Genomic DNA, 25810 nt, shown 5'->3' on the forward strand with positions numbered 1-25810 from the left:
TAGCAGTGGACTACAGCAGGAAGTGGTCAGTGACCATTAGCAGTGGGACTACAGCAGGAAGTGGTCAGTGACCATTAGCAGGGGACTACAGCAGGAAGTGGTCAGTGACCATTAGCAGTGGGACTACAGCAGGTAGTGGTCAGAGACCATTAGCAGTGGACTACAGCAGGAAGTGGTCAGTGACCATTAGCAGTGGGACTACAGCAGGAAGTGGTCAGTGACCATTAGCAGTGGGACTACAGCAGGAAATGGTCAGAGACCATTAGCAGTGGACTACAGCAGGAAGTGGTCAGTGACCATTAGCAGTGGACTACAGCAGGAAGTGGTCAGTGACAATTAGCAGTGGACTACAGCAGGAAGTGGTCAGTGACCATTAGCAGTGGACTACAGCAGGAAGTGGTCAGTGACCATTAGCAGTGGACTACAGCAGGAAGTGGTCAGAGACCATTAGCAGTGGACTACAGCAGGAAGTGGTCAGTGACCATTAGCAGTGGACTACAGCAGGAAGTGGTCAGAGACCATTAGCAGTGGACTACAGCAGGAAGTGGTCAGTGACCATTAGCAGTGGACTACAGCAGGAAGTGGTCAGTGACAATTAGCAGTGGACTACAGCAGGAAGTGGTCAGTGACAATTAGCAGTGGACTACAGCAGGAAGTGGTCAGAGACCATTAGCAGTGGAACTACAGCAGGTAGTGGTCAGAGACCATTAGCAGTGGAACTACAGCAGGTAGTGGTCAGAGACCATTAGCAGTGGACTACAGCAGGAAGTGGTCAGAGACCATTAGCAGTGGACTACAGCAGGAAGTGGTCAGTGACCATTAGCAGTGGACTACAGCAGGAAGTGGTCAGTGACCATTAGCAGGGGACTACAGCAGGAAGTGGTCAGTGACCATTAGCAGGGGACTGATGGAAGTATGCGGACTGAGACACAGCCTTACATACTAGGGCTAGGCAATATATCGATATGACATCGATATTGTGACATGAGACTAGATATGGTCTTAGATTTTGGATATTGTAATATTGTGGAAATTGTAGTAATCTTGACAGAGACAACATCTCACGTTGAGCACACGAATGCGTGTCTCATTTATTTATATAGGGAAAACAATTCATTCACAAAATGGTGTTGCCCAGCAACCCAACCCCCAGGTCCCACGTGACGTCATCACACGCTTAAAGGGACCGCAATCCCTAAACCAACATAATACATGCACAACATATTACATTAAACAACAAAGGTGAATTATGTCTGTCACAATCACTACAATATCGTGATATCACACAAGTGTTGTCTTTCCTGGTTTTAAAATGATGTCTTTTTGTGAACTTACCCAACGTGATATCATGACTTTGTGTAAACATACACGCCACTTTCTAAAGCCAAGTGGCGCGTGTTATCTGTACACATTTTGAGCTGTCCGCGTGTATGTCTAGGCCAGAATGGGACATTGCATTTGGAGCTTGGGTTGGATTTCGTAAAAGAAGGAAGCAACGGTTGGGTTTAGGAAACGTCTCCTGGGTGAAAGTCCTGTGTTTGACCCGTCCTCCCCCCCGACCAACCTCCCTACGCTGATTTTCGCCCTTTCATACTACTCGCTACGGCGTCAATTCCCACGCCATCACAAGGTAATGTTAGTCAATGGAGGCCAAACGGCGTTGATGAACACGCTAAAAAGCGAGTATGCGTCTTGATAATACGCCAATAATGGCGTACGCACTGGCGTGTCATACACTTCATTCAGTTCCATTTTATTTACAGTATCAAATCATAACAAGAGTTATCTCAGGACACTTTACAGATGGAGGAGGTCTAGACCACACTCTATCATTTACAGAGACCCAACAATTCCAGTAATTCCCCCAAGAGCAAGCCTTCAGTGGGACAGTGGTGAGGAAGAGGCCTGGGACAGACCCAGGCTCTTGGTAGGGGGTCTCTGACGGGACAGACCCAGGCTCTTGGTAGGGGGTCTCTGACGGGACAGACCCAGGCTCTTGGTAGGCGGTGAGGAAGAGGCCTGGGACAGACCCAGGCTCTTGGTAGGGGGTGTCTGACGGGACAGACCCAGGCTCTTGGTAGGCAGTGTCTGATGGGACAGACCCAGGCTCTTGGTAGGGGGTGTCTAACGGGACAGACCCAGGCTCTTGGTAGGCGGTGTCTGACGGGACAGACCCAGGCTCTTGGTAGGCGGTGTCTGACGGGACAGACCCAGGCTCTTGGTAGGCGGTGTCTGACGGGACAGACCCAGGCTCTTGGTGGGCGGTGTCTAAAGGGACAGACCCAGGCTCTTGGTAGGGGGTGTCTGATGGGACAGACCCAGGCTCTTGGTGGGCGGTGTCTGACGGGACAGACCCAGGCTCTTGGTAGGGGGTGTCTGACGGGACAGACCCAGGCTCTTGGTAGGGGGTGTCTGATGGGACAGACCCAGGCTCTTGGTGGGCGGTGTCTGTTCATGTCATTTGTTCATTAAATCCACGTTACTGACGATTACATATAAAAAATCTAATTGTAAAAATATTTTGTGAAAGCACCAAATGTCAACCCTACAATACTGACATCAAGGTATTGGGTCAAACATATCGTGATATTTGATTTTCTCTGTATCGTCCAGCCCTAATACATACTCTTTATTTATTTCTCTCACACAAACAACATACTGTAATAGAAGAAAAGGGAAGAAATATATAAAAACACAAAGATAAAACACAAACGGAGCAGAGCAGTACTCTATTTTTGTCATACGGTTATGATATGTAACAATATGGCGACCGGTTATCACTCGTCTCTACCAAGGGGGTCAGCTTCGCTTCAGAGCTCGAACCTCCTACGGAGCCATGTTGATGCTACCAAGCCATCAGCTCCAGTTAGCATCCCGTTAGCATCCCGTTAGCATCCCATTGACTGCCATTCATTCTGACGTCACTTTGACAGAGAATACCTTTACATCTGAAGCGTTTAAAGACTCTATTTGTCCGTTGTTTATTTCTAAAGAAACACGACAATGTATAAAAGGCTCCATTACCTTGTAGCTCACGTTATGGCTCCGTAGCAGACGTTTTTATAACAATAGGCTAACGATTGGGTCATAACCACGAGACTTCCTGTCTCATAGTAGAGGAGTTACCGTATAGTACAGGAGAAGCTCTCAGGCAGTTTGGACTTCCATCAGCTGTTTAAGTGTAATGACTAATGTTAACTATCATTTTAGTGATCAATAATGAGCCTGTGTCTATGTTATCTCCTTACATATACCTACGCTCTCCGTCTCTGCTAGATTGGGAATGATTGAGATTTCTCTTGGCACAGCTACCAGAAGACTTCCAACTTTCAGACAGGTTGCTCACGTCACATCTACGTCTTCAAGCTCAGTTGGAGGCTGCTCAGTAACGCTCAGCCATCACCGGGAAAGAGACGTCACTGGTCTCCCTCCAGAGACGTCACTGGTCTCCGTCCAGAGACGTCACTGGTCTCCGTCCAGAGACACGGGGTCTGCTGCTCCACTTTATATAATGTCTATGGTTTCTTCAGTGAAGTGAATCTAAATGAAAACGTTCCCTTCAGGTTCCCGCCGCAGACAGAAAGGCTCGGACTTCTCCTCGTCCTCGGAGGAAGAATACGAGACCAAGCGCTCCTCCCATCCCTCCACCTCCTGCCAGACGCCCCGTCACCGGACGCCAGCCGCCCGGTCCAAGTCTGTCTCCGTGGAGACGGAGGAGGACGAGGACCCGAGTGAGGTCGACCCTTACCAGAACTGGTCCACGCACAGCGCCGAGATTGCCAAGTAAACTCCATATATATATATATATATATATATATATAACATTTAAATCACTGAGACACCAAACACACTTTACTCCAATCAGAAAGAAAGAAAGATACAGACAGACAGAGAGACAGACAGAGAGACAGACAGACAGACAGAGAGGCAGGCAGGCAGGCAGGCAGGCACACACACACACACACACACACACACACACACACACACAGACAGACAGACAGATTTTCTCAGATCAGTTTTGTTTTTCACACAGTTTGTGTGTGTGTGTTCTCCTGCAGGCTGAGTCAGGACCTGGCCAAAGATCTGGCCATCCTGGCCAAGGAGATCCACGATGTAGCCGGGGACGGAGACTCACCGGGCGCCAGCGTGGGCTCCGCCACCTCGCCAGGCTCGCTGCCCAACACGCCATCCACCATCTCTGCTAGAGAGGAGGTGGGACGACATTAGACAATACAAACACTCACACACACACACACACACACACACACACACACACACACACACACACACCTGTAGGACTTTAAACTGGGAACACAGCAGATGTTTCTGATGTTTTGGGTGTTTTTCTCTCATTATTATATGAATACTTTGTCTGCTGAACTCACATCAACATGTTTACAGTTCTTCAGTTCTTCAGAGATCTGATCCAATCAGAGCTCTGATCCAATCAGAGATCTGATCCAATCAGAGCTCTGATCCAATCAGAGATGTGATCCAATCAGAGCTCTGATCCAATCAGAGATGTGATCCAATCAGAGCTCTGATCCAATCAGAGTCCGTCAGTAACTGTGTTCCCGGTTTAGTTGTGACTCCAGTTGTTGCAGCTTCGTCATGCTTTGGATTCTCATTTCTGTGTTTCGCTGCACAGACGCCATCTTTTCCATCCTCGCGGGGGGTTCGCCCATCTCAGGTGTCTCCCTCTGACTCATCCCTCCTCCTGCCTTGTGATTGGTTCCCTGACTCATCCCTCCTCCTGCCTTGTGATTGGTTCCCTGACTCATCCCTCCTCCTGACTTGTGATTGGTTCCCTGACTCATCACTCCTCCTGCTGTGTGATTATCTCCCTGACCCTAACACTGCTCCTTCCATGTGATTGGTTCTCTGATCCTAACACTCCTCCTATCGTGTGATTGGCTCCCTGATCCTAACACTCCTCCTATCGTGTGATTGGCTCTCTGACCCTAACACTCCTATCGTGTGATTGGCTCCCTGACCCTAACACTCCTCCTATCGTGTGATTGGCTCTCTGACCCTAACACTCCTATCGTGGGATTGGCTCCCTGACACTAACACTCCTCCTATCGTGTGATTGGCTCTCTGATCCTAACACTCCTCCTATCGTGTGATTGGCTCCCTGACCCTAACACTCCTCCTATCGTGTGATTGGCTCCCTGACCCTAACACGCCTCCTATCGTGTGATTGGCTCCCTGACCCTAACACGCCTCCTATCGTGTGATTGGCTCTCTGATCCTAACACTCCTCCTATCGTGTGATTGGCTCCCTGACCCTAACACTCCTCCTATCGTGTGATTGGCTCCCTGACACTAACACTCCTCCTATCGTGTGATTGGCTCTCTGACCCTAACACGCCTCCTATCGTGTGATTGGCTCCCTGACCCTAACACGCCTCCTATCGTGTGATTGGCTCTCTGATCCTAACACTCCTCCTATCGTGTGATTGGCTCCCTGACCCTAACACGCCTCCTATCGTGTGATTGGCTCTCTGATCCTAACACTCCTCCTATCGTGTGATTGGCTCCCTGATCCTAACACTCCTATCGTGTGATTGGCTCTCTGATCCTAACACTTCCTCGCACCTGTGTTGGATTGTTCTGAAGCACTTTTCATATTTTTGATTTGGAGATTTTTCTGATTGAAAGAATTCTGAGTCAGCACGACACGAATCAGATCTGGGATCAGTCTGCAGGTTTACCTGGTTTTGGGACAGTTCATGGAGCGGGAGCTGCACTCTTCAGTAGAGATGTAACAACGCACGCTGGTTCCAACCGGTTGAGATAACACACAAATGGTGATGCTAGGTCTCTACTTTAGGGTTACAAAAAATGATTTCCAGTCATTTGTCTGCAGATCATTCTTTTAAAGAGCTCATATTATGCTGATTTTCAGGTTCATAACTGTATTTAGAGGTCGTATCAGAACAGGTTTACATGGTTTAATTTCATATTTTAGTTGTACTGCTGATTGCTGCAGCTCCTCTTTTCACCCTGTGTTCAGGTCTCTGTTTTAGCTACAGAGTGAGACCTCTCACTGCTGGAACATCTTTGTTGGCAGTCGCACATGCTCAGTAGCTAGGTAAGGACTACACGCTCAGTAGCTAGGTAAGGACTACATGCTCAGTAGCTAGGTAAGGACTACACGCTCAGTAGCTAGGTAAGGACTACACGCTCAGTAGCTAGGTAAGGACTACACGCTCAGTAGCTAGGTAAGGACTACACGCTCAGTAGCTAGGTAAGGACTACACGCTCAGTAGCTAGGTAAGGACTACATGCTCAGTAGCTAGGTAAGGACTACATGCTCAGTAGCTAGGGTAAGGACTACACGCTCAGTAGCTAGGGTAAGGACTACACGCTCAGTAGCTAGGTAAGGGACTACACGCTCAGTAGCTAGGTAAGGACTACACGCTCAGTAGCTAGGTAAGGACTACGTGCTCAGTAGCTAGGTAAGGACTACACGCTCAGTAGCTAGGTAAGGACTACATGCTCAGTAGCTAGGTAAGGACTACATGCTCAGTAGCTAGGTAAGGACTACATGCTCAGTAGCTAGGTAAGGACTACATGAGCTAGCTAGGTAAGGACTACATGCTCAGTAGCTAGGTAAGGACTACATGCTCAGTAGCTAGGTAAGGACTACATGCTCAGTAGCTAGGTAAGGACTACATGAGCGAGCTAGGTAAGGACTACATGCTCAGTAGCTAGGTAAGGACTACATGAGCTAGCTAGCTGTTTCTCCAACTTCAGTAGAACAAGGCAGGATTAGCTGGGAGACTTCTTCTAAACGAGGGAACACTTCCACCTTTGTGTGGAATACCTGCAGAACAGGGACATGGAAGTAGTTCTTTTGGAGATTATGGTGAACTAGTGTGTGTTGTAGCAGTGTTCTGCCATTGAGAACGAGCTAGCATGCTAACGGTTAGCCCCCTAGCCCCCTCGTCTCAGCTAGTGACGTACAAAGCCGTGCAGATGTTGACCAGCTGACCCGGAGACTGAAGACAGGACTCATTCAGAAACCGTATCTCACTCAGAACAGCATGGAGGGTTATCAACGTCTGTATGAAGCACCAGAGACACTAAATAACTCCCCAAATCACAGAAAAAGAGTTTTTCATAATATGGGCACTTTAAAACATCCTGAGAAAATCAGATCATTACCTGAAAATCGTGAATAAAATTGTTAGTTTTGTTATATCCCTACTGATGTCTCCCTGTGGTGGTTGTTGTTGTTGTTGTTGTTAGCACGCTGTATCCCAGCAACCCTAAAACTCACCATGGCAGCTGCATGTTGACTCGCTGCATGCGTTCACCGGCCGGCTTTAATCACCAACAGTTTATATTAAATCCCCTTTAAATGCAGATTATGCAACTTTTCCAGCTTCGGTCCCCACACAGGTTGTCTCATTGGAACTGCAGCTCGCAAGCTCGCACACACACACACACACACACACACACACATGCTCGCGAGCTGCAGTTCCAATGAGACAACCTGTAGGGGGACTGAAGCTGGAAAAGTTGCATGGTCTGCCTTTAATATAACAGCAGTTTATATTGAGTGGTTGGACTCCCTTTGCTCTCGTTCCAGCTGGTCCAACATATCCCCGAGGCCAGTTTAAACTTCCAGAAGGTTCCTCCGGGTTCTGCAGTCGGCTCGGACCTGGACGCTAACATGAACGAGCCGGAGGCCGCTTCTAAGCAACGCCGTCCGTGGAACCGCCAAGAGGTCACTGTCCAATCACATAGAGGCTGCTTACTGTCCAATCACACAGAGGCTGCTTACTGTCCAATCACACGGAGGCTCCTGGGTCCCGAAATATGTCGTTTATTAATGAGACGCTACCTGGTTCCAGTCAGCTTTTATCTGGAGACGATGTGGGCAGAGTACAGCTGCAATAGACTGTTTGTAGGCTATCGCTTGGATCAGTGGTGTAGTCTAGTTTACTGAGAGTAAACTGTGGATGTGGGTCTGTGCTGCCTGCACAATCTGACCTGCTCAAGATGTCCGTGCATGCCTACAATCACATGATAGACACTTTATTGATTCCCAAGAGGAAAGTCAAGGTCCCAACACATCATAACAGGATGTTAAAATAATAATCCACAGGAATAATAATATGGACAATAGAAAATACTAAATAAAAAGTCCACATGAATGTCCATCCATCCATCTTCGTCCGCTTATCCGGTATCGGGTCGCGGGGGTAGCAGCTCCAGCAGGGGACCCCAAACTTCCCTTTCCCGGGCGACATTAACCAGCTCCGACTGGGGGATCCCGAGGCGTTCCAAGGCCAGGTTGGAGATATAATCCCTCCACCTAGTCCTGGGTCTCCCCGAGGCCTCCTCCCAGCTGGACGTGCCTGGAACACCTCCCTAGGGAGGCGCCCAGGGGGCATCCTTACCAGATGGCCGAACCACCTCAACTGGCTCCTTTCGACTCGAAGGAGCAGCGGCTCTACTCCGATCTCCTCACGGATAACTGAGCTTCTCACCCCATCTCTAAGGGAGATGCCAGCTACCCTCCTGAGGAAACCCATTTCGGCCGCTTGTATTGGATCTTGTTCTTTCGGTCATGACCCAGCCTTCATGACCATAGGTGAGGGTAGGAACAACAACTGACCGGTAGATTGAGAGCTTTGCCTTCTGGCTCAGCTCTCTTTTTGTCACAACGGTGCGATAAACTGAATGTAATCCTGCACCTGCTGTGCCGATTCTCCGACCAATCTCCCGCTCCATTGTCCCCTCACTCGCGAACAAGACCCCAAGGTACTTGAACTCCTTCACTTGGGGTAAGGACTCATTCCCTACCTGGAGAAGGCACTCCATCGGTTTCCTGCTGAGAACCATGGCCTCCGATTTAGAGGTGCTGATCCTCATCCCAGCCGCTTCACACTCGGCTGCGAACCGATCCAGTGAGTGCTGAAGGTCACAGGCCGATGATGCCATCAGGACCACATCATCTGCAAAAAGCAGCGATGAGATCCCCAGCCCACCGAACTGCAACCCCTCTCCACCCCGACTACGCCTCGATATCCTGTCCATAAATACTACAAACAGGATTGGTGACAAAGCGCAGCCCTGGCGAAGGCCAACTCTCACCTGAAACGAGTCCGACTTACTGCCGAGAACCCGGACACAGCTCTCACTTTGGTCGTACAGAGATTGGATGGTCCTGAGAAGGGACCCCCTCAACCCGTACTCCCGCAGCACCTCCCACAGTATCTCCCAGGGCACCCGGTCATACGCCTTCTCCAGATCCACAAAACACATGTAGACTGGTTGGGCATACTCCCAGGCTCCCTCCAGGATCCTTGCGAGAGTAAAGATCTGGTCCGTTGTTCCCACGACCAGGACGGAATCCGCATTGTTCCTCTTCAACCTGAGGTTCGACTATCAACCGAACCCTCCTTTCCAGCACCTTGGAGTAGACTTTACCGGGGAGGCTGAGAAGTGTGATACCCCTGTAAGTGGCACACACCCTCTGGTCCCCCTTTTTAAAAAGGGGGACCACCACCCCGGTCTGCCACTCCTTAGGCACCGTCCCAGACTTCCACGCAATGTTGAAGAGGCGTGTCAACCAAGACAACCCCTCCACACCCAGAGCTTTAAGCATTTCTGGACGGATGTCATCAATTCCTGGGGCTTTGCCACTGTGGAGTTGTTTAACTACCTCAGCAACCTCCACCAGGGAAATTGATGCCAATCCCCCCTCATCCTCCAGCTCTGCCTCTACCATAGAGGCGTATTAGTCGGATTCAGGAGTTCCTCAAAGTGCTCCTTCCACCGCCCTATTACCTCCTCAGTTGAGGTCAACAGCGTCCCATCCTTACTGTACACAGCTTGGATGGTTCCCTGCTTCCCCCTCCTGAGGTGGCGAACGGTTTTCCAGAAGCACCTTGGTGCCGACCGAAAGTCCTTCTCCATGTCTTCTCTGAACTTCTCCCACACACGCTGCTTTGCCTCTTTCACGGCAGAGGCTGCAGCCCTTCGGTACCTTGCAACTGCCTCCGGAGTCGTCTGGGATAACATATCCCGGAAAGACTCCTTCTTCAGTCGGACGGCTTCCCTGACCACCGGTGTCCACCACGGTGTTCGTGGGTTACCGCCCCTTGAGACACCTAAGACCCTAAGACCACAGGTCCTCACCGCAGCTTCAGCAATGGAAACTTTGAACATTGTCCACTCGGGCACATGAATGTACTAAGGGATATATAACATATACATACATACATACATACATACATACATACATACATACATGTGAAAATTAACTACATTTACATACTGTTTTTAGACACACACATACACACACAGACACACACACACACACACATAGACACACACACACACACACACATAGACACACACACACACACAGACACACACACACACACACATAGACACACACACACACCGACACACACACACACACACATAGACACACACACACACACACACACACACACACACACACACACACACACACACACACACACACACACACATAGACACACAGACACACACACAGACACACACACAGACATACACACACACACATACACACACACATACACACTCTCAAAGTAAAACAACATTTTGAGAACAGAAAAGTCAGAAGGTCCGAGACCGTAGAGAAACTATCAGAGACTTCAATGGTAGCAGCTCTCTCTAGCCAGTCGCGGTTTCGCGGGTACGGTAAACGTTTCTACGGTAACAGCGAGTTGGACCAATCAGAGACATTGCTGTTACACTTAGGATTGTGGGTAGTGTAGTTTTTCTCCATAAGATCGCAGATAAAACATGTTTTTCTTCAAACAAGGTTGATGTCATACAGACTTCTAGCTTCTACAACCACGTAGACATTATGGGACAGTTTAGACATTATGGGACGGTTTAGACATTATGGGACGGTTTAGACATTATGGGATGGTTTAGACATTATGGGGATGGTCTAGACATTATGGGATGGTGAAGACATTATGGGGATGGTCTAGACATTATGGGATGGTATAGACATTATGGGATGGTGAAAACATTATGGGATGGTTGAGACATTATAGGATGGTGAAGACATTATGGGATGGTTTAGACATTATGGGATGGTTTAGACATTATGGGATGGTCTAGACATTATGGGATGGTTTAGACATTATGGGATGGTCTAGACATTATGGGATGGTGTAGACATTATGGGATGGTTGAGACATTATGGGATGGTTTAGACATTATGGGATGGTCTAGACATTATGGGATGGTGTAGACATTATGGGATGGTGAAAACATTATGGGATGGTTTAGACATTATGGGATGGTGTAGACATTATGGGATGGTCTAGACATTATGGGATGGTTTAGACATTATGGGATGGTGTAGACATTATGGGATGGTGAAGACATTATGGTATGGTGTAGACATTATGGGATGGTTTAGACATTATGGGATGGTTGAGACATTATGGCTGATAATATAAATCCTTATGGAGAAAGACTGATTCCCTACTCCGTGTCCCGGAGCAGGAAGTGGGACATAGGCCTATTGCGTGCAGAGGGAATTTGAAAGACAACCATTAGTCCCGCCCCTCAGATTGAGTCCAGCCAATGGGGAGTTCCCAGACCCAACATCTGGATGTGGGGCTGGCTGGTCAGGCTAGTACCCAACACTATTATATATAGTATATATAAAGTCTAGAGGAAGCAGGAATGGATCGGTGAAGTTCTAGTTCTTAAGATATTTGTTTTTGATGGATGAACGGCCATACGGTGAGACGAGCAGAAGGTGTAATATAACGCTGGCCCTGAGTCTGCAGACTGCTGCCGTTAGTTTTGGTGTTCTGGGAAACCAGGAAGTAGAGTGTTGCTAGAAGGGATGCAGCTACGCTAAATCTCGCCAAATCCAGGCTAATATAATACTTTCACACAGGAAACGTGTGTTTGTTCCCGGGAGGGTGTGTGTGTGTCTGTGTGTCTGTGTCTGTGTGTCTGTGTGTCTGTGTGTGTGTGTGTGTGTGTGTGTGTGTGTGTGTGTGTGTGTGTGTGTGTGTGTCTGTGTGTCTGTGTGTCTGTGTGTGTGTGTGTGTGTGTGTGTCTGTGTGTCTGTGTGTCTATGTGTGTGTGTGTGTGTGTGTGTGTGTGTGTGTGTGTGTGTGTGTGTGTGTGTGTGTGTGTCTGTGTGTGTGTGTGTGTGTGTCTGTGTGTCTGTGTGTGTCTGTGTGTGTGTGTGTGTGTGTGTGTGTCTGTGTGTCTGTGTGTCTGTCACGTCTTCTGTCTTAAAACGGGAATAGAGGACTCTAAACATTCATCTGCCGTTCTTCACTGTCTTTCTGGATTTCCGTCAGTCATTTGGTCCTTTGCTCCATCATGTCATGCTTCACTGGATGAAATCAGACGACCACAGCTGTATGTGGACGTAGTTAAAGACGTTTATAACAACTCTTACATCCAAGTCATATGTGGAAGCTCCCTAACCGATCCCATACCACTCCAAATCAGCATTAAAACAGGATGCCCGTGGAGCGCCATTCATTTCACACTGGCCATTAACTCCTGGATGATTTGGAGGTGCCAGTGCGCACCAGCAGGTGTGCGATCCCCAAATCCAGTGCAAGGCTTCGCGGACGATGTGGAGAACTCCTCAAGACATGAAAGTGTAATCTCCAACATGCTTCTCCACACAGATGAGTTCATACGGTGCTCAGGTTTGGACATCAAGCATACAACATGTGAAAGACGGAGTGGAGGAAACAGATGGTACAAAGCTAAGTCTGACAACCCCCCCGCCTTCTCATTAATGCAGAAACCTATCTGACTGTATGAACACCACGAAACATATCCTTATCTGGGTCAGACATTTAATGTCAGTGGCGATTGGGAGGAACAGATCACAGAACTGTGTCACGAGTACACCCAAAGACCCACTAGGACTGATTGATTCTGCCCCCCCCCCATAATGATGAAAACTGAGGCCATCAGGCTGATTGCAGTGGCTAAAATCCAACACCACATATTCCACAACACACGTTGGCGATGAACAGTGAAACGGTGAAGCTGGTGAGGAAATGGCTCTGTCTCAATACTCGCACAACTCGGTGTAGGGACGGGGGTCTCGGGGGTCTCAAACATCGAATGGCTTTACACGGCTTCCAGAACAGGGCACCTTCTCAACATGCTCAACAATGACGATACAAGTGGTAGAGAGCTATCACGCCAACCGCTGTTTCTACATCTACAGCGTCGTAACATACCTGCTGCTTCCACAAACGAGCCCCACTTTCTTGGATTTAAACTAAAGCAGAACGGAAAGCTAGACAGCAGAGCAGCCGGACTCGGAGCGCGCTCTGACTGGCTGGATTTAAATGATCTTTGCCACCGTACAAGACTCCAGCTGTTCTGGCTGGGACCCGACGGAGCAGCAGTCGCTCTCAACGACAACATAATCATTGATCCGCTGGTTTCCACCCTGGCGATCCTCAATAAAGACATTACATCCCACCTGATACAGATTAAACATGCAAGAGCCTCAGTTCTTCCCCTTAAACAGACCCAAAACAGACTGGACGGGCCTCAGACTGCAAGGAATGCTCTCATTACTCCAGCTGACCACTCTGTATCTCATTCTGTCCTGTCAAACCCCTCAATCTCAGATGACCTCCTAATATTCATGATTAAAGCAAGATTACAGTGTTTCCCAACCAGGTATAATCTGGCAACGTGGTACCCATCAAAGTACGACTCTGCTGCATATAACACCCAACTCATCAGGAGGATCAAACTGTTGCACACATACTAAACGGATGTTTGAACTATAAAGGACTGTATGTGGCCAGACACGACCGTCTGGTTGATCTGGTTGCTAACGACTTGCAAAAGATAAACTATGGACACGATAACAAGATCTACAAGCACAGCACTGTAACATTCAACTGGTTCCATCATAACACATCTGACAGGGACTACTTCAGAAACTAGGGGGGGCTGCAAAAAAAGGAGGCTAAAAGACGTGCAAAATGTTGCTCTGTTCCAGCCATCATAGGGAGCAGATATGGAGACGGAGATGCTCTGTTTACCCTTAATGTGTCGAGTATTATAAATGAAAGACGTAAAGTATGTGAGGAGGAGTAGTAGTAGTAGTAGTAGTATGTGCCTATGTAAATCTGTCACCTTGTCAATAATGCTTCTCATAGGATTTGGATCTGGTATGTTTTTTTGCTTTGCTTTTTAGATCCAAATAAAATAATTCAAATGTGTGTTTGTGTCTGTGTGTCTCTGTTTGTGTGTTTGTGTCTGTGTGTCTCTGTTTGTGTGTTTGTGTCTGTGTGTCTCTGTTTGTGTGTTTGTGTCTGTGTGTCTCTGTTTGTGTGTTTGTGTCTGTGTGTCTCTGTTTGTGTGTTTGTGTCTGTGTGTCTCTGTTTGTGTGTTTGTGTCTGTGTGTCTCTGTTTGTGTGTTTGTGTCTGTGTGCGTGTGTGTCTTCTTGTTTATCTTCCTGTTTATCTTCTGTGTCTCTGATGAACCCTTCCAGGTGATTCTGGACAACCTGATGCTGAATCCCGTGTCTCAGCTGTCTCAGGCCATCCGCGAGAACACGGAGCAGCTCGCCGAAAAAATGAAGTAAGGGAGCCCTTTAATGACTCTCAGAATAAACTGTCTTAAAACTGTTTTTACCACTTTTTTTCCTGTAAAATTAGGGTTAGGAGTGTGTGTGTGTGTGTGTGTGTGTGTGTGTGTGTGTGTGTGTGTGTGTGTGTGTGTGTGTGTGTGGTACCTTGCCATAAATCCCAACTCGCTGGCACTACATTGGTCTGCAGCTGCCCTAACCCTAACGAAAAAGTGACAAATGCGTTGAAAATTGCGATGGAAAAAAAGCAACGAATCAGGCCTTGGACAAAACACTGAACCCTGAATGTTTCCTGATGCTGCGCCATCGGAGTGTAAGTGTGCGGGAATGTTTATCTGATGAGCAGGTGGCACCTTGTACATCGGCCTCGGCCACAGTGTGAATGTGTGTGAATAGTTCCTGTACTATGTTAAACCGCTTTGAGTAGTCGTTGAGACTAGAAAAGTGCTAAATAAATACAGTCCATTTACATATTGGTCAGTCTGTTTGGTGGTTCCGGTCTGAGGAAGATTCTATTTAAAGGATCGGTAGCTCTATCAGAAGTAGTTTTGCGTCCTATAGGGATGCACCGAATCCAGATTTTTGGCGAAACCGAATACCGAATCCTCGTCCCGTCCTCAGTCCATGAACACAGTCAACACGTTAATGAAGTAAACAGTGACTGTCCTTCCTTTGCCGTACCTGAAGTTGCTGCATTCTGGCTGCTGTCTGTAGATTCCTTCATGCTCAGCTCGTATTCTTCCAGATGTTTCATACCAGATGTTGTAACAGCGGTGATGTTGTGTATTGTTTAGGGTCCTCGCCACCACCAGACTAATCAGCATTGCAGATTGAACATGTAGCTGGACTTGAATGGCCGCCTTTTGACTGAAAGTACTGCCAAACAACACTTTTTCTGCTCACCAGTTCCATTTCCACTTCCTCTCAGCCTGCTGCATTGAAGCTCCACCTACGTAAACACCTTCCTGTAATCAACGGCGCCGTCATCACGGCGACCAGCGTAGCACGGAGTGACAGCGTAGGGTTCGGTTCACTGGGAAATAACTATGAGCCCAATATTCGGCAGAATCCAAATCCTGGATTCGGTTCATCCGTGGAATCCTATCAGAAGTTGTTGTGCGTCCTATCAGAAGTTGTTGTGCGTCCTATCAGAAGTTGTGCGTGGGGCGACCTCTAGCTAACCCGGTAAGAGCGTTCATTGGCTGAGTCCTTTGCAGCGGCACGGGTTTGAATCCGACCTGCTACCCTTTGCTGCGTATCGTCCCCCATCTCTCTCCCCCTTTCATGTCTATCCACTGTCACTATCAGAAGTTGTTGTTTGTGTTGTGCGTCCTATCAGAACTTGTGTGTGTTGTGCGTCCTATCAGAAGTTGTTGTTTGTGTTGTGCGTCCTATCAGAACTTGTGTGTGTTGTGCGTCCTATCAGAAGTTGTTGTTTGTGTTGTGCGTCCTATCAGAAGTTGTTGTGTGTGTTGTGCGTCCTATCAGAAGTTGTTGTGTGTGTTGTACGTCCTATCAGAAGTTTTTGTGTGTGTTGTGCGTCCTATCAGAAGTTGTTGTGTGTGTTGTGCGTCCTATCAGAAGTTGTTGTTTGTGTTGTGCGTCCTATCAGAACTTGTGTGTGTTGTGCGTCCTATCAGAAGTTGTTGTTTGTGTTGTGCGTCCTATCAGAAGTTTTTGTTCGTGTTGTGCGTCCTATCAGATGTTGTTGTGCATGTTGTGCGTCCTATCAGAAGTTTTTGTGCATGTTGTGCGTCCTATCAGAAGTTGTTGTTTGTGTTGTGCGTCCTATCAGATGTTGTTGTGCATGTTGTGCGTCCTATCAGAAGTTGTTGTTTGTGTTGTGCGTCCTATCAGAAGTTGTTGTGTGTGTTGTGCGTCCTATCAGAAGTTGTTGTTTGTGTTGTGCGTCCTATCAGAAGTTGTTGTGCATGTTGTGCGTCCCTATCAGAAGTTGTTGTTTGTGTTGTAGCGTCCTATCAGAACTTGTATGTGTTGTGCGTCCCTATCAGAAGTTTTTGTTCGTGTTGTACATCCTATCAGAAGTTGTTGTTTGTGTTGTGCGTCCTATCAGAACTTGTGTGTGTTGTGCGTCCTATCAGAAGTCGTTGTGTGTGTTGTGCGTCCTATCAGAAGTTGTTGTGCGTCCTATCAGAAGTTGTTGTTTGTGTTGTGCGTCCTATCAGAAGTTGTTGTGTGTGTTGTGCGTCCTATCAGAAGTTGTGTGTGTTGTGCGTCCTATCAGAAGTTGTTGTGTGTGTTGTGCGTCCTATCAGAAGTTGTTGTTTGTGTTGTGCGTCCTATCAGAAGTTTTTGTTCGTGTTGTACGTCCTATCAGATGTTGTTGTGCATGTTGTGCGTCCTATCAGATGTTGTTGTGCATCCTATCAGAAGTTGTTGTGCGTCCTATCAGAAGTTGTTGTTTGTGTTGTGCGTCCTATCAGAAGTTTTTGTTCGTGTTGTACGTCCTATCAGATGTTGTTGTGCATGTTGTGCGTCCTATCAGAAGTTGTTGTTTGTGTTGTGCATCTGCTGAAACCCTGCGCTGTGTGTTTCTCAGGGTTTTGTTCCAGAACAAGGCGGAGGTTTGGGAGGAGATCGAGGCGAAGATCAACGCTGAGAATGAAGTCCCCATCCTGAAAACCTCCAACAAGGTTCCTCTGCAAACTCTTTTCCGATCACAAATAAGACGCAGGATGTGATGTAAGCGCTGCTGCAACTTTCTCTCTTTCTGTTTCTTGTTACAGGAAATCACCTCCATTTTAAAGGAGCTGAGAAGAGTCCAGAGGCAGCTGGAAGGTACTTTGAGCAGATTGGGTTTGCATATTTTATGCTGTTTGTGTTTGCTGAACACAATCAGACACAACTTTACACTCACCTAAAGGATTATTAGGAACACCTGTTAAATTTCACGTTCGATAACAATCTCCTGAACTCCAAACTGAATGTCAGAATGGGAAAGAAAGGTGATCTAAGCAACGTTGAGTGTGGCATGGTTGTTGGTGCCAGACGGGCTGGTCTGAGTAGTTTCACAATCTGTTCAGTTACTGGGATTCTCACCCACAACCATTTCTAGGGATAACAAAGAATGGTCTGATAAAGGAAAAACATCCAGTATGCAGCAGTCCTGTTGATGCTAGAGGTCAGAGGAGAATGGGCCGACTGATTCCAGCTGATAGAAGATTAACTTTGACTCAAATAACTTGTTACAACCGAGGTATGCAGCAAAGCATTTGTGAAGCCACAACATGCACAACCTTGAGGTGGATGGGCTACACCAGCAGAAGACTCCACCGGGTACCACTCATCTCCACTAACAATAGGAAAATGAGGCTACAATTTGCACGAGCTCACCAAAATTGGACAGTTGAAGACTGGATAAATGTTGCCTGGTCTGATGAGTCTCGATTTCTGTGGAGACATTCAGATGGTAGAGTCAGAATTTGGCGTAAACAGAATGAGAACATGGATCCGTCATGCCTTGTTACCACTGGGCAGGCTGGTGGTGGTGGTGGTGTAATGGTGTGGTGGATCCATCATGCCTTGTTACCACTGGGCAGGCTGGTGGTGGTGGTGGTGGTGTAATGGTGTGGTGGATCCGTCATGCCTTGTTACCACTGGGCAGGCTGCTGGTGGTGGTGGTGGGGGTGTAATGGTGTGGTGGATCCGTCATGCCTTGTTACCACTAGGCAGGCTGCTGGTGGTGGTGGTGTAATGGTGTGGTGGATCCGTCATGCCTTGTTACCACTGGGCAGGCTGCTGGTGGTGGTGGTGGGGGTGTAATGGTGTGGGGGATCCATCATGCCTTGTTACCACTGGGCAGGCTGGTGGTGGTGGTGGGGGTGTAATGGTGTGGGGGATCCATCATGCCTTGTTACCACTGGGCAGGCTGCTGGTGGTGGTGGGGGTGTAATGGTGTGGGGGATCCAATCATGCCTTGTTACCCTGGGCAGGCTGCTGGTGGTGGTGGGGGTGTAATGGTGTGGTGGATCCGTCATGCCTTGTTACCACTGGGCAGGCTGCTGGTGGTGGTGGTGGTGTAATGGTGTGGTGGATGCGTCATGCCTTGTTACCACTGGGCAGGCTGCTGGTGGGGGGTGTAATGTTGTGGTGGATCCGTCATGCCTTGTTACCACTAGGCAGGCTGGTGGTGGTGGTGGGGGTGTAATGGTGTGGGGGATCCATCATGCCTTGTTACCACTGGGCAGGCTAGTGGTGGGGGTGTAATGGTGTGGGGGACCCATCATGCCTTGTTACCACTAGGCAGGCTGCTGGTGGTGGTGGGGGTGTAATGGTGTGGGGGATCCATCATGCCTTGTTACCACTGGGCAGGCTGCTGGTGGTGGTGGGGGTGTAATGGTGTGGGGGATCCATCATGCCTTGTTACCCTGGGCAGGCTGCTGGTGGTGGTGGGGGTGAAATGGTGTGGGGGATCCCTTTCTCCTTCAGAACTGCCTTAATTCTTTGTGTCACTGATTCAACAAGGTGCTGGAAGCATTCTTTAAAAATGTTGGCCCATATTGATAGGATAGGGTCAAACACGGTATTAGTTTGGTGTTCCTAATAATCCTTTAGGTGAGTGTATATCTAAATGTATTATATCAGATTTTCACTGCTACATAAAATATCTTCCTAGTTGTTTTTTCCAGCATTTAAATTGGGGCTTAAATCATTTAGTCTTTGTGTAACAACACTAATGTAAAAGACAACGTCGTCTGCATAAAAGCGTACGCTTGTGTGTGGAATATCCGAAGATTAAGATTAATATCAATGTATTTAATCAGGTTTTCACTGCTACATAAAATATATTCCCAGCTAATATATCAGCCAATAAAAACACATAATGTTAGGCACGGTTCGAATTACGTGGGAGCTGAGCTCCCATAGAGAGAGGATGAGCTCCCATGAAAGCAGTCAAATCATACTCCTGTTGGGGTCTCTAAAAATCATCAGCACCATTATTTAATTTAAAAATAAAGCACTTTTTCCTTCAATATATCGAGACATATTAATGTTAATAAACAGCCTAAAAGAAACATGTTTTCCAAAACAACGCTTTAGGCCTATGCTAGTGCTAGGCGCGTATCGTGATTGCAGCATGGTTGTGTATGTACTTCACCACCAAGCCACTAGGGGGCACAGGAGCACACTATCATGTTTAGAGCTCGGGAACGTTAACCCTTTTAGAAGAAGAACTGGTCAAAATGTATTTCATGGCTTGATTTTCACAATAAAAAGAAATCGTGTAAGGTTCAGAACCAGCAACCATGCCACCAAAAATATATATATATCGGATCAGAAAATGGTGTTTGGTCGGCATCTGTTGACATAACACGGTATTGCATGCCCCAAATTCCAATTTGCAGAAACGGGACACATAGAAGGGTGTGTTTCGAGCCGTAGGATGTGGGTGAGCCCTTGTGGACAAACCTTCTCGTATATATATATATATATATATATATATATATATATATATATATATTTTAAAGAGACCCCCACAGAGATGAAATCATAATGCGAACCCTGATGTTAAATCAAGGTATTTGTACTCAGAGGCCGACTCAATCTTTGTTTCCTGAAAGGTAGATGGGGGGCAGTTCGGTGATTTATTATATAATTTAGTATATATTATATTGAGTTTTTTTTAGCATTTAAATTGGGTTTCAAATCACTTAGTCATTGTGTAACTAACCCTGTTTATGTTTCAGGTGTCTATCACTAAATAAGAGATATAAAATCTAACCTGCAGTGGATTTAGTGTGATAATTAATGTCTTCTTGTGCTTGCCGTAGTTATAAACACCATCGTGGAGCCTGGGGGTGTTCTGCAGCTGGCAGCGGTCGGGACGCCGTCCCGCGGCCAGACTCGAACGTCCTCCAGAGACAAGAAACCCGCCGTCAAACCCCGCGGCGCGCCTGCTGCCAACGCCAATGAAAGCACCAAAAGAGCACCGCGTGGACCGGACGGGGCGCACTACATGGCCTGAACGGGCCACCGTAGTTTCTCTGGAGTCTGGAGACAATGTGTGTCCACACCACCGTCCCGTCCAACCATCGGTAACCATCCGTTACCATCAGTTACCATCAGTTACCATCACCCAGGTTACTTCTGTAGTGCCCAGAGAGGCAGAAGTTACTTCTGTAGCGCCCAGAGAAGCAGAAGTTACTTCTGTAGCACCCAGAGAGGCAGAAGTTACTTCTGTAGCGCCCAGAGAGGCAGAAGTTACTTCTGTAGCGCCCAGAAGTTACTTCTGTAGCGCCCAGAGAGGCAGAAGTTACTTCTTTAGCGCCCAGAAGTTACTTCTGTAGCGCCCAGAGAGGCAGAAGTTACTTCTGTAGCGCCCAGAGAGGCAGAAGTTACTTCTGTAGCACCCAGAGAGGCAGAAGTTACTTCTGTAGCGCCCAGAAGTTACTTCTGTAGTGCCCAGAGAGGCAGAAGTTACTTCTGTAGCACCCAGAGAGGCAGAAGTTACTTCTGTAGCGCCCAGAGAAGCAGAAGTTACTTCTGTAGCACCCAGAGAGGCAGAAGTTACTTCTGTAGCGCCCAGAAGTTACTTCTGTAGTGACCAGAGAGGCAGAAGTTACTTCTGTAGCGCCCAGAGAGGCAGAAGTTACTTCTGTAGCGCCCAGAGAGGCAGAAGTTACTTCTGTAGCGCCCAGAGAGGCAGAAGTTACTTCTTTAGCGCCCAGAAGTTACTTCTGTAGCGCCCAGAGAGGCAGAAGTTACTTCTGTAGCGCCCAGAAGTTACTTCTGTAGTGCCCAGAGAGGCAGAAGTTACTTCTGTAGCGCCCAGAAGTTACTTCTGTAGCGCCCAGAGAGGCAGAAGTTACTTCTGTAGCGCCCAGAAGTTACTTCTGTAGCGCCCAGAGAGGCAGAAGCTTTCTAGACTAGCTCGGCTTTTATTGTGTTGTTTGCAGTTTCCATATGGCAAGAAACTCTTTAAGACAAATGTTCTGCAAAGATGATATTCATGTGTTGGCGTTGGTCAACCCTTTCTCTCTTCCAACTCGTAAATGATGCTGATGCTTGTTCAACGGCTAACAAAACGTCAGCAATGTAGCAAAGAAGCGACAAAAATGCCGGAAAACCGACAACAACTTCGGGGAAAGCAACAAGGAAGTGCCTGTAAGTGAGGCACCGGGCAGTAGAGAGTAGTGGAAGAAGTACTCAGATTACTGCAGTAAAAGTACAAATCATCTCAGCTGGACTTGTAGGCTGTTATATTGTTGGCTAGTTTCATTTAGAATAAAACATCAGATTTTATAAACTACATGTGTTTTGTGGGCAGGAATCTTAATGTGTAAAGTAACTAGTAACTAAAGCTGTAACAGATGAATGTAGCGGAGTAACTAAAGTAACTAGTAACTAAAGCTGGAACAGATGAATGTAGTGGAGTAACTAAAGTAACTAGTGACTAAAGCTGTAACAGATGAATGTAGTGGAGTAAAAAGTACAATATTTCTCTCTGAAATGTAGCGGAGAAGAAGTAGAAAGTGGCATGAAAAGAAAAGACTCAAGTAAAGTACAAGTACCTAAACATTTGGAGTGAAGGACAGTACTGGAGTAAAAGTACTTAGTTACAACACTGCCGGTAGAGACTAGTATGACAGGAGACCAGGGTACATGTCCCGTTCTTGTCCCCTGTGTCTATAACACCACCCCTGATCTTTCTTTCACCCTAAGTGTTTTTACCCTCGTTGCCTGTTACTAAAAGGTGCTAAGAGTCCCGACTATAACGTATTTCCTGCTTCCTGCGTTCAGCGCGGTCAGGCATTCTTGATATGACCCAAAGGCGGCCTGGGCACGGAGGGTTTGAGCGCCAAGCCACGCGCACCCGAGATGTTGTAACAACGCGTACAACGCCTTCGCAATGATTGGCTGCAATTGGAGAAACAGTCCGTTCTTTGAGCCGCTCTGATCCCTTTGACCGTAATCAGTATGAAGGACGAGATGGTCTGCACCGCCCCTCGATCGCGTACCTCAAAATCTGGAGGCAGGTTAGGGTGGCGTTCTTGTCCCGCGTGTCACTGAAACTAAGTGGTTTTTCATAGGGATGCACCGAATCCAGATTTCTGGGGTTCGGCTGAATCCTGAACCCCCTGGTTGAGGTTCTGCTGAGTCCTGAACCCCCTGGTTGAGGTTCTGCTGAGTCCTCGTCCCGTCCTCAGTCCATGAACACAGTCAACACATTAATGAAGTAAACATTGACTGTCCTTCCTTTGCCGTACCTGAAGTTGCTGCATTCTGGCTGCTGTCTGTAGATTCCTTCATGCTCAGCTCGTATTCTTCCAGATGTTTCATACCAGATGTTGTAACAGCGGTGATGTTGTGTATTGTTTAGGGTCCTCGCCACCACCAGACTAATCAGCATTGCAGATTGAACATGTAGCTGGACTTGAATGGCCTTCTTTTGACTGAAAGAACAACCCTTTTTCTGCTCACCAGTTCCATTTCCACTTCCTCTCAGCCTGCTGCATTGAAGCTCCACCTACGTAAACACCTTCCCGTAATCAACTGCGCCGTTGTTACGTCGACCAGCGTAGCGCGCGTAGTGCAAGCGTAGATAATGTGACACGCGGGACACGATGCCCGGTCCCCGGGGTGAAGGTCCTGTGTTGTTTGACCCATCCACCCCCCCATCCAACCTCCCTACGCTGATTTTCGGGCTTTCATACTACTCTCTACCATAGTCGCTCTTAGTGCTACATCATCTTCAACACCCCGTGTAGCTGCTGCTCTCCCCGATACGTTCTACAGACACGCTGAAGGACGCTTTTTATGTCGCTTCAGACACTGACAGCCACTGTCCAAACGTCCATAATTTACGAGTTCAGAGTGAGAACGGGCTGGTTTCAGGGCGCTGCCTCTCTCAGCAACTATAAACCTAAATATGGGTCAGAATGACGCTGGAACAAACCACTGATGGGGGAGTTTTTCAGGGACGGTAGTCTCTGATAATTACATAAAGAAAGTTGGGCGTCTAACAGCTACAAAGTCCCTCTCTTGGCGGTGTGGATCCACGGAAACCTTCCAGAACAAGCCTCCTTTCTCTCCAGTGATTGAGTCCGTAAGAACAAATGCTTTTTGAAAGAACATACCTATGTAGGACTGCTTCTACATCGCACAAGCTGAACAACATTTAGTGAAAGCTACAAAAAGAAGACGCTGCTCGCGTCGCAGTAGTACGTGGATGATGTGTGAACTTTGTGCTTTAATAATCTGTTGTTGCGTTGCATTTGAACAGATTGTGTCTAAAGTTGTCTTGTCTGTATTTAAGAAGAGAAGTGGTAGCAGACAGGAAGCAGCCGTCTGGACTCAAAAAAAAAAAAAAAAAAGATGTAATGTTATATTTTATTGAATGTTTCCTTTGCCATGTTGCTGTGATTGTGCGATAACTGTGAATGTGCTTTAAGGCCCAGACACACAGAGCCGACGGCCGACCGTCAGCAGTAAAGCCAGTGTGACTGATCAGTCTCCCCGAGTTGGTCCAACAAATTGTCACCCAAAAATGAAAACCAGCAGCTGATTGGACGAACGCGTCACGTGGGTCTGGCTGCTCCCCGACCATCATGGCGTCTCGTTCAGAATATATTCTCATATTGGACTAAAATAGTTCACCGTAACGTGTTTCTGGAAACATTTGGTAACACTTTACTTGAAGGTATCGACATAATCGTGACATGACACTGTCATAACTATGACATGACACTGTCATGAACGCGTCAGAAACATTATAAACAAGTCATAAACGTTGTGTCATTCGGCTTTTGTCATGACAAGTTGACATTGTTTGGGTTGTCTTGATTATGACAGCTTGACATGACATTAATCAAAGTGACATTACCAGAAGTTGTCTTGGTTATTAAGACAACTTGACATTAAACAGGATGACATTATGTCAAGCTGTCATTACAAAGACATCCCAAACTAATTTAATGTCAACTTGTCATGACCAAGACAGCTTCTGGTAATGTCACTTTGATTAATGTCAAGCTGTCATAATCAAGACAACCCAAACAATGTCAACTTGTCATGACAAAAGCCGAATGACACAACGTTTATGACTTGTTTATAATGTTCAGGGTTCATACGTTTTGAAAAAATAATATGTGATTAATTTACGAATCCCACTATGAACAACATACATTATTAATTGTTAAACCTCTGAGGGGAAACTTTAACACAGATTTATATTCTTATTGTATAATGTCGACTGACATTTTCAGGAATACAGTCATGGACATTTGCCAAAAAGTCATGAAAAGGTATTGGTTAAAATGCGTATGAACCCTGAATGTTTCTGACACGTTCCTGACAGTGTCATGTCATAGTTATGACAGTGTGATGTCATAGTTATGACTGTGTCATGTCACGATTATGTCGATACCTTTAAGTAAAGTGTTACCAAACATGTGAAGAGAGAAACAGGCCGTGCAGCTGCTGAATCTGTCTTCATTTCAGATCAACAAAGGTCAGTTTATCAGATTAATGTCAGATGTTGAGAGACTCTAGTCACGCTCATCCTGCTCCCCGTTTCCTGGTTAGCTCTCCACCAATCAGATGGGTCATTGAGTCTGACTGCCGGCAGTGCCCGCCCCCCCGATTATACATGTCAAATCAGCCAAAATGAAGGCTGACGGCCCCTCGGACGGACAACGGCACAGAACACACCGACCAGACTGGAGTCCCCGACCTCCCAGACTGTCAGACGGACGGTTATCAGCTCGGTGTGTCAGCGCCTTCAGAGTCGCTGAATGTCGAACACGAGACTTCCTGAATCTACGCTCTGAGTGATGAAAACACAAAGCTTTGGTTTTATTTCATCTGAGAAACATTTGGTCTTCCTGGGTGTCGGATAGCATTGAAAATCAGGCTGAGGTCATCTTAAACCTCCTGTTGTTCTCGGGTCAAGTCAGACCCCTTTTCAAAGTTTTCTACATCAGAAATGTGGGTTTCTTTCAACAAAATAACCCCAAAATAACACGGATGGTTCAACGCAGCGCTCTTCGCAATTAAAATGTTTAAAAAAACGTTAAAGTATGTTGACTAGAATGACACAAAAGCACCAAAAACATTGAAAAAAAGCAACTAAAGGCATCGAAAGCCTCGAAAAACAGCAGAATGAAGCTTTGAGAAAAAGCATCAAACAACAAGGCACTAACAGTGTTTTAAAAAGCCACAAAAATGTA

At 47.0% G+C, this 25810-nt stretch overlaps 1 protein-coding gene across 1 annotated transcript in view; it reads left to right on the plus strand.

Moving 5' to 3' along the window:
• The window catches only part of cep170bb (centrosomal protein 170Bb), a 46746-nt gene extending 23692 nt beyond the window's left edge, over window positions 1-23054 (plus strand). Inside the window, exons 16-22 of the mRNA XM_078274614.1 lie at window positions 3564-3783; window positions 4059-4212; window positions 7598-7735; window positions 14526-14614; window positions 17182-17275; window positions 17369-17420; window positions 20414-23054. Coding sequence (XP_078130740.1) covers window positions 3564-3783; window positions 4059-4212; window positions 7598-7735; window positions 14526-14614; window positions 17182-17275; window positions 17369-17420; window positions 20414-20607 — 941 coding nt within the window. The 3' untranslated portion in view covers window positions 20608-23054. The remainder of the gene's footprint in view (window positions 1-3563; window positions 3784-4058; window positions 4213-7597; window positions 7736-14525; window positions 14615-17181; window positions 17276-17368; window positions 17421-20413) is intronic.
• The last annotated feature ends 2756 nt before the right edge of the window (window positions 23055-25810 follow it).

This window comes from Sander vitreus, chromosome 18, assembly GCF_031162955.1.
Source record: "Sander vitreus isolate 19-12246 chromosome 18, sanVit1, whole genome shotgun sequence".
NCBI lineage: Eukaryota > Metazoa > Chordata > Actinopteri > Perciformes > Percidae > Sander > Sander vitreus.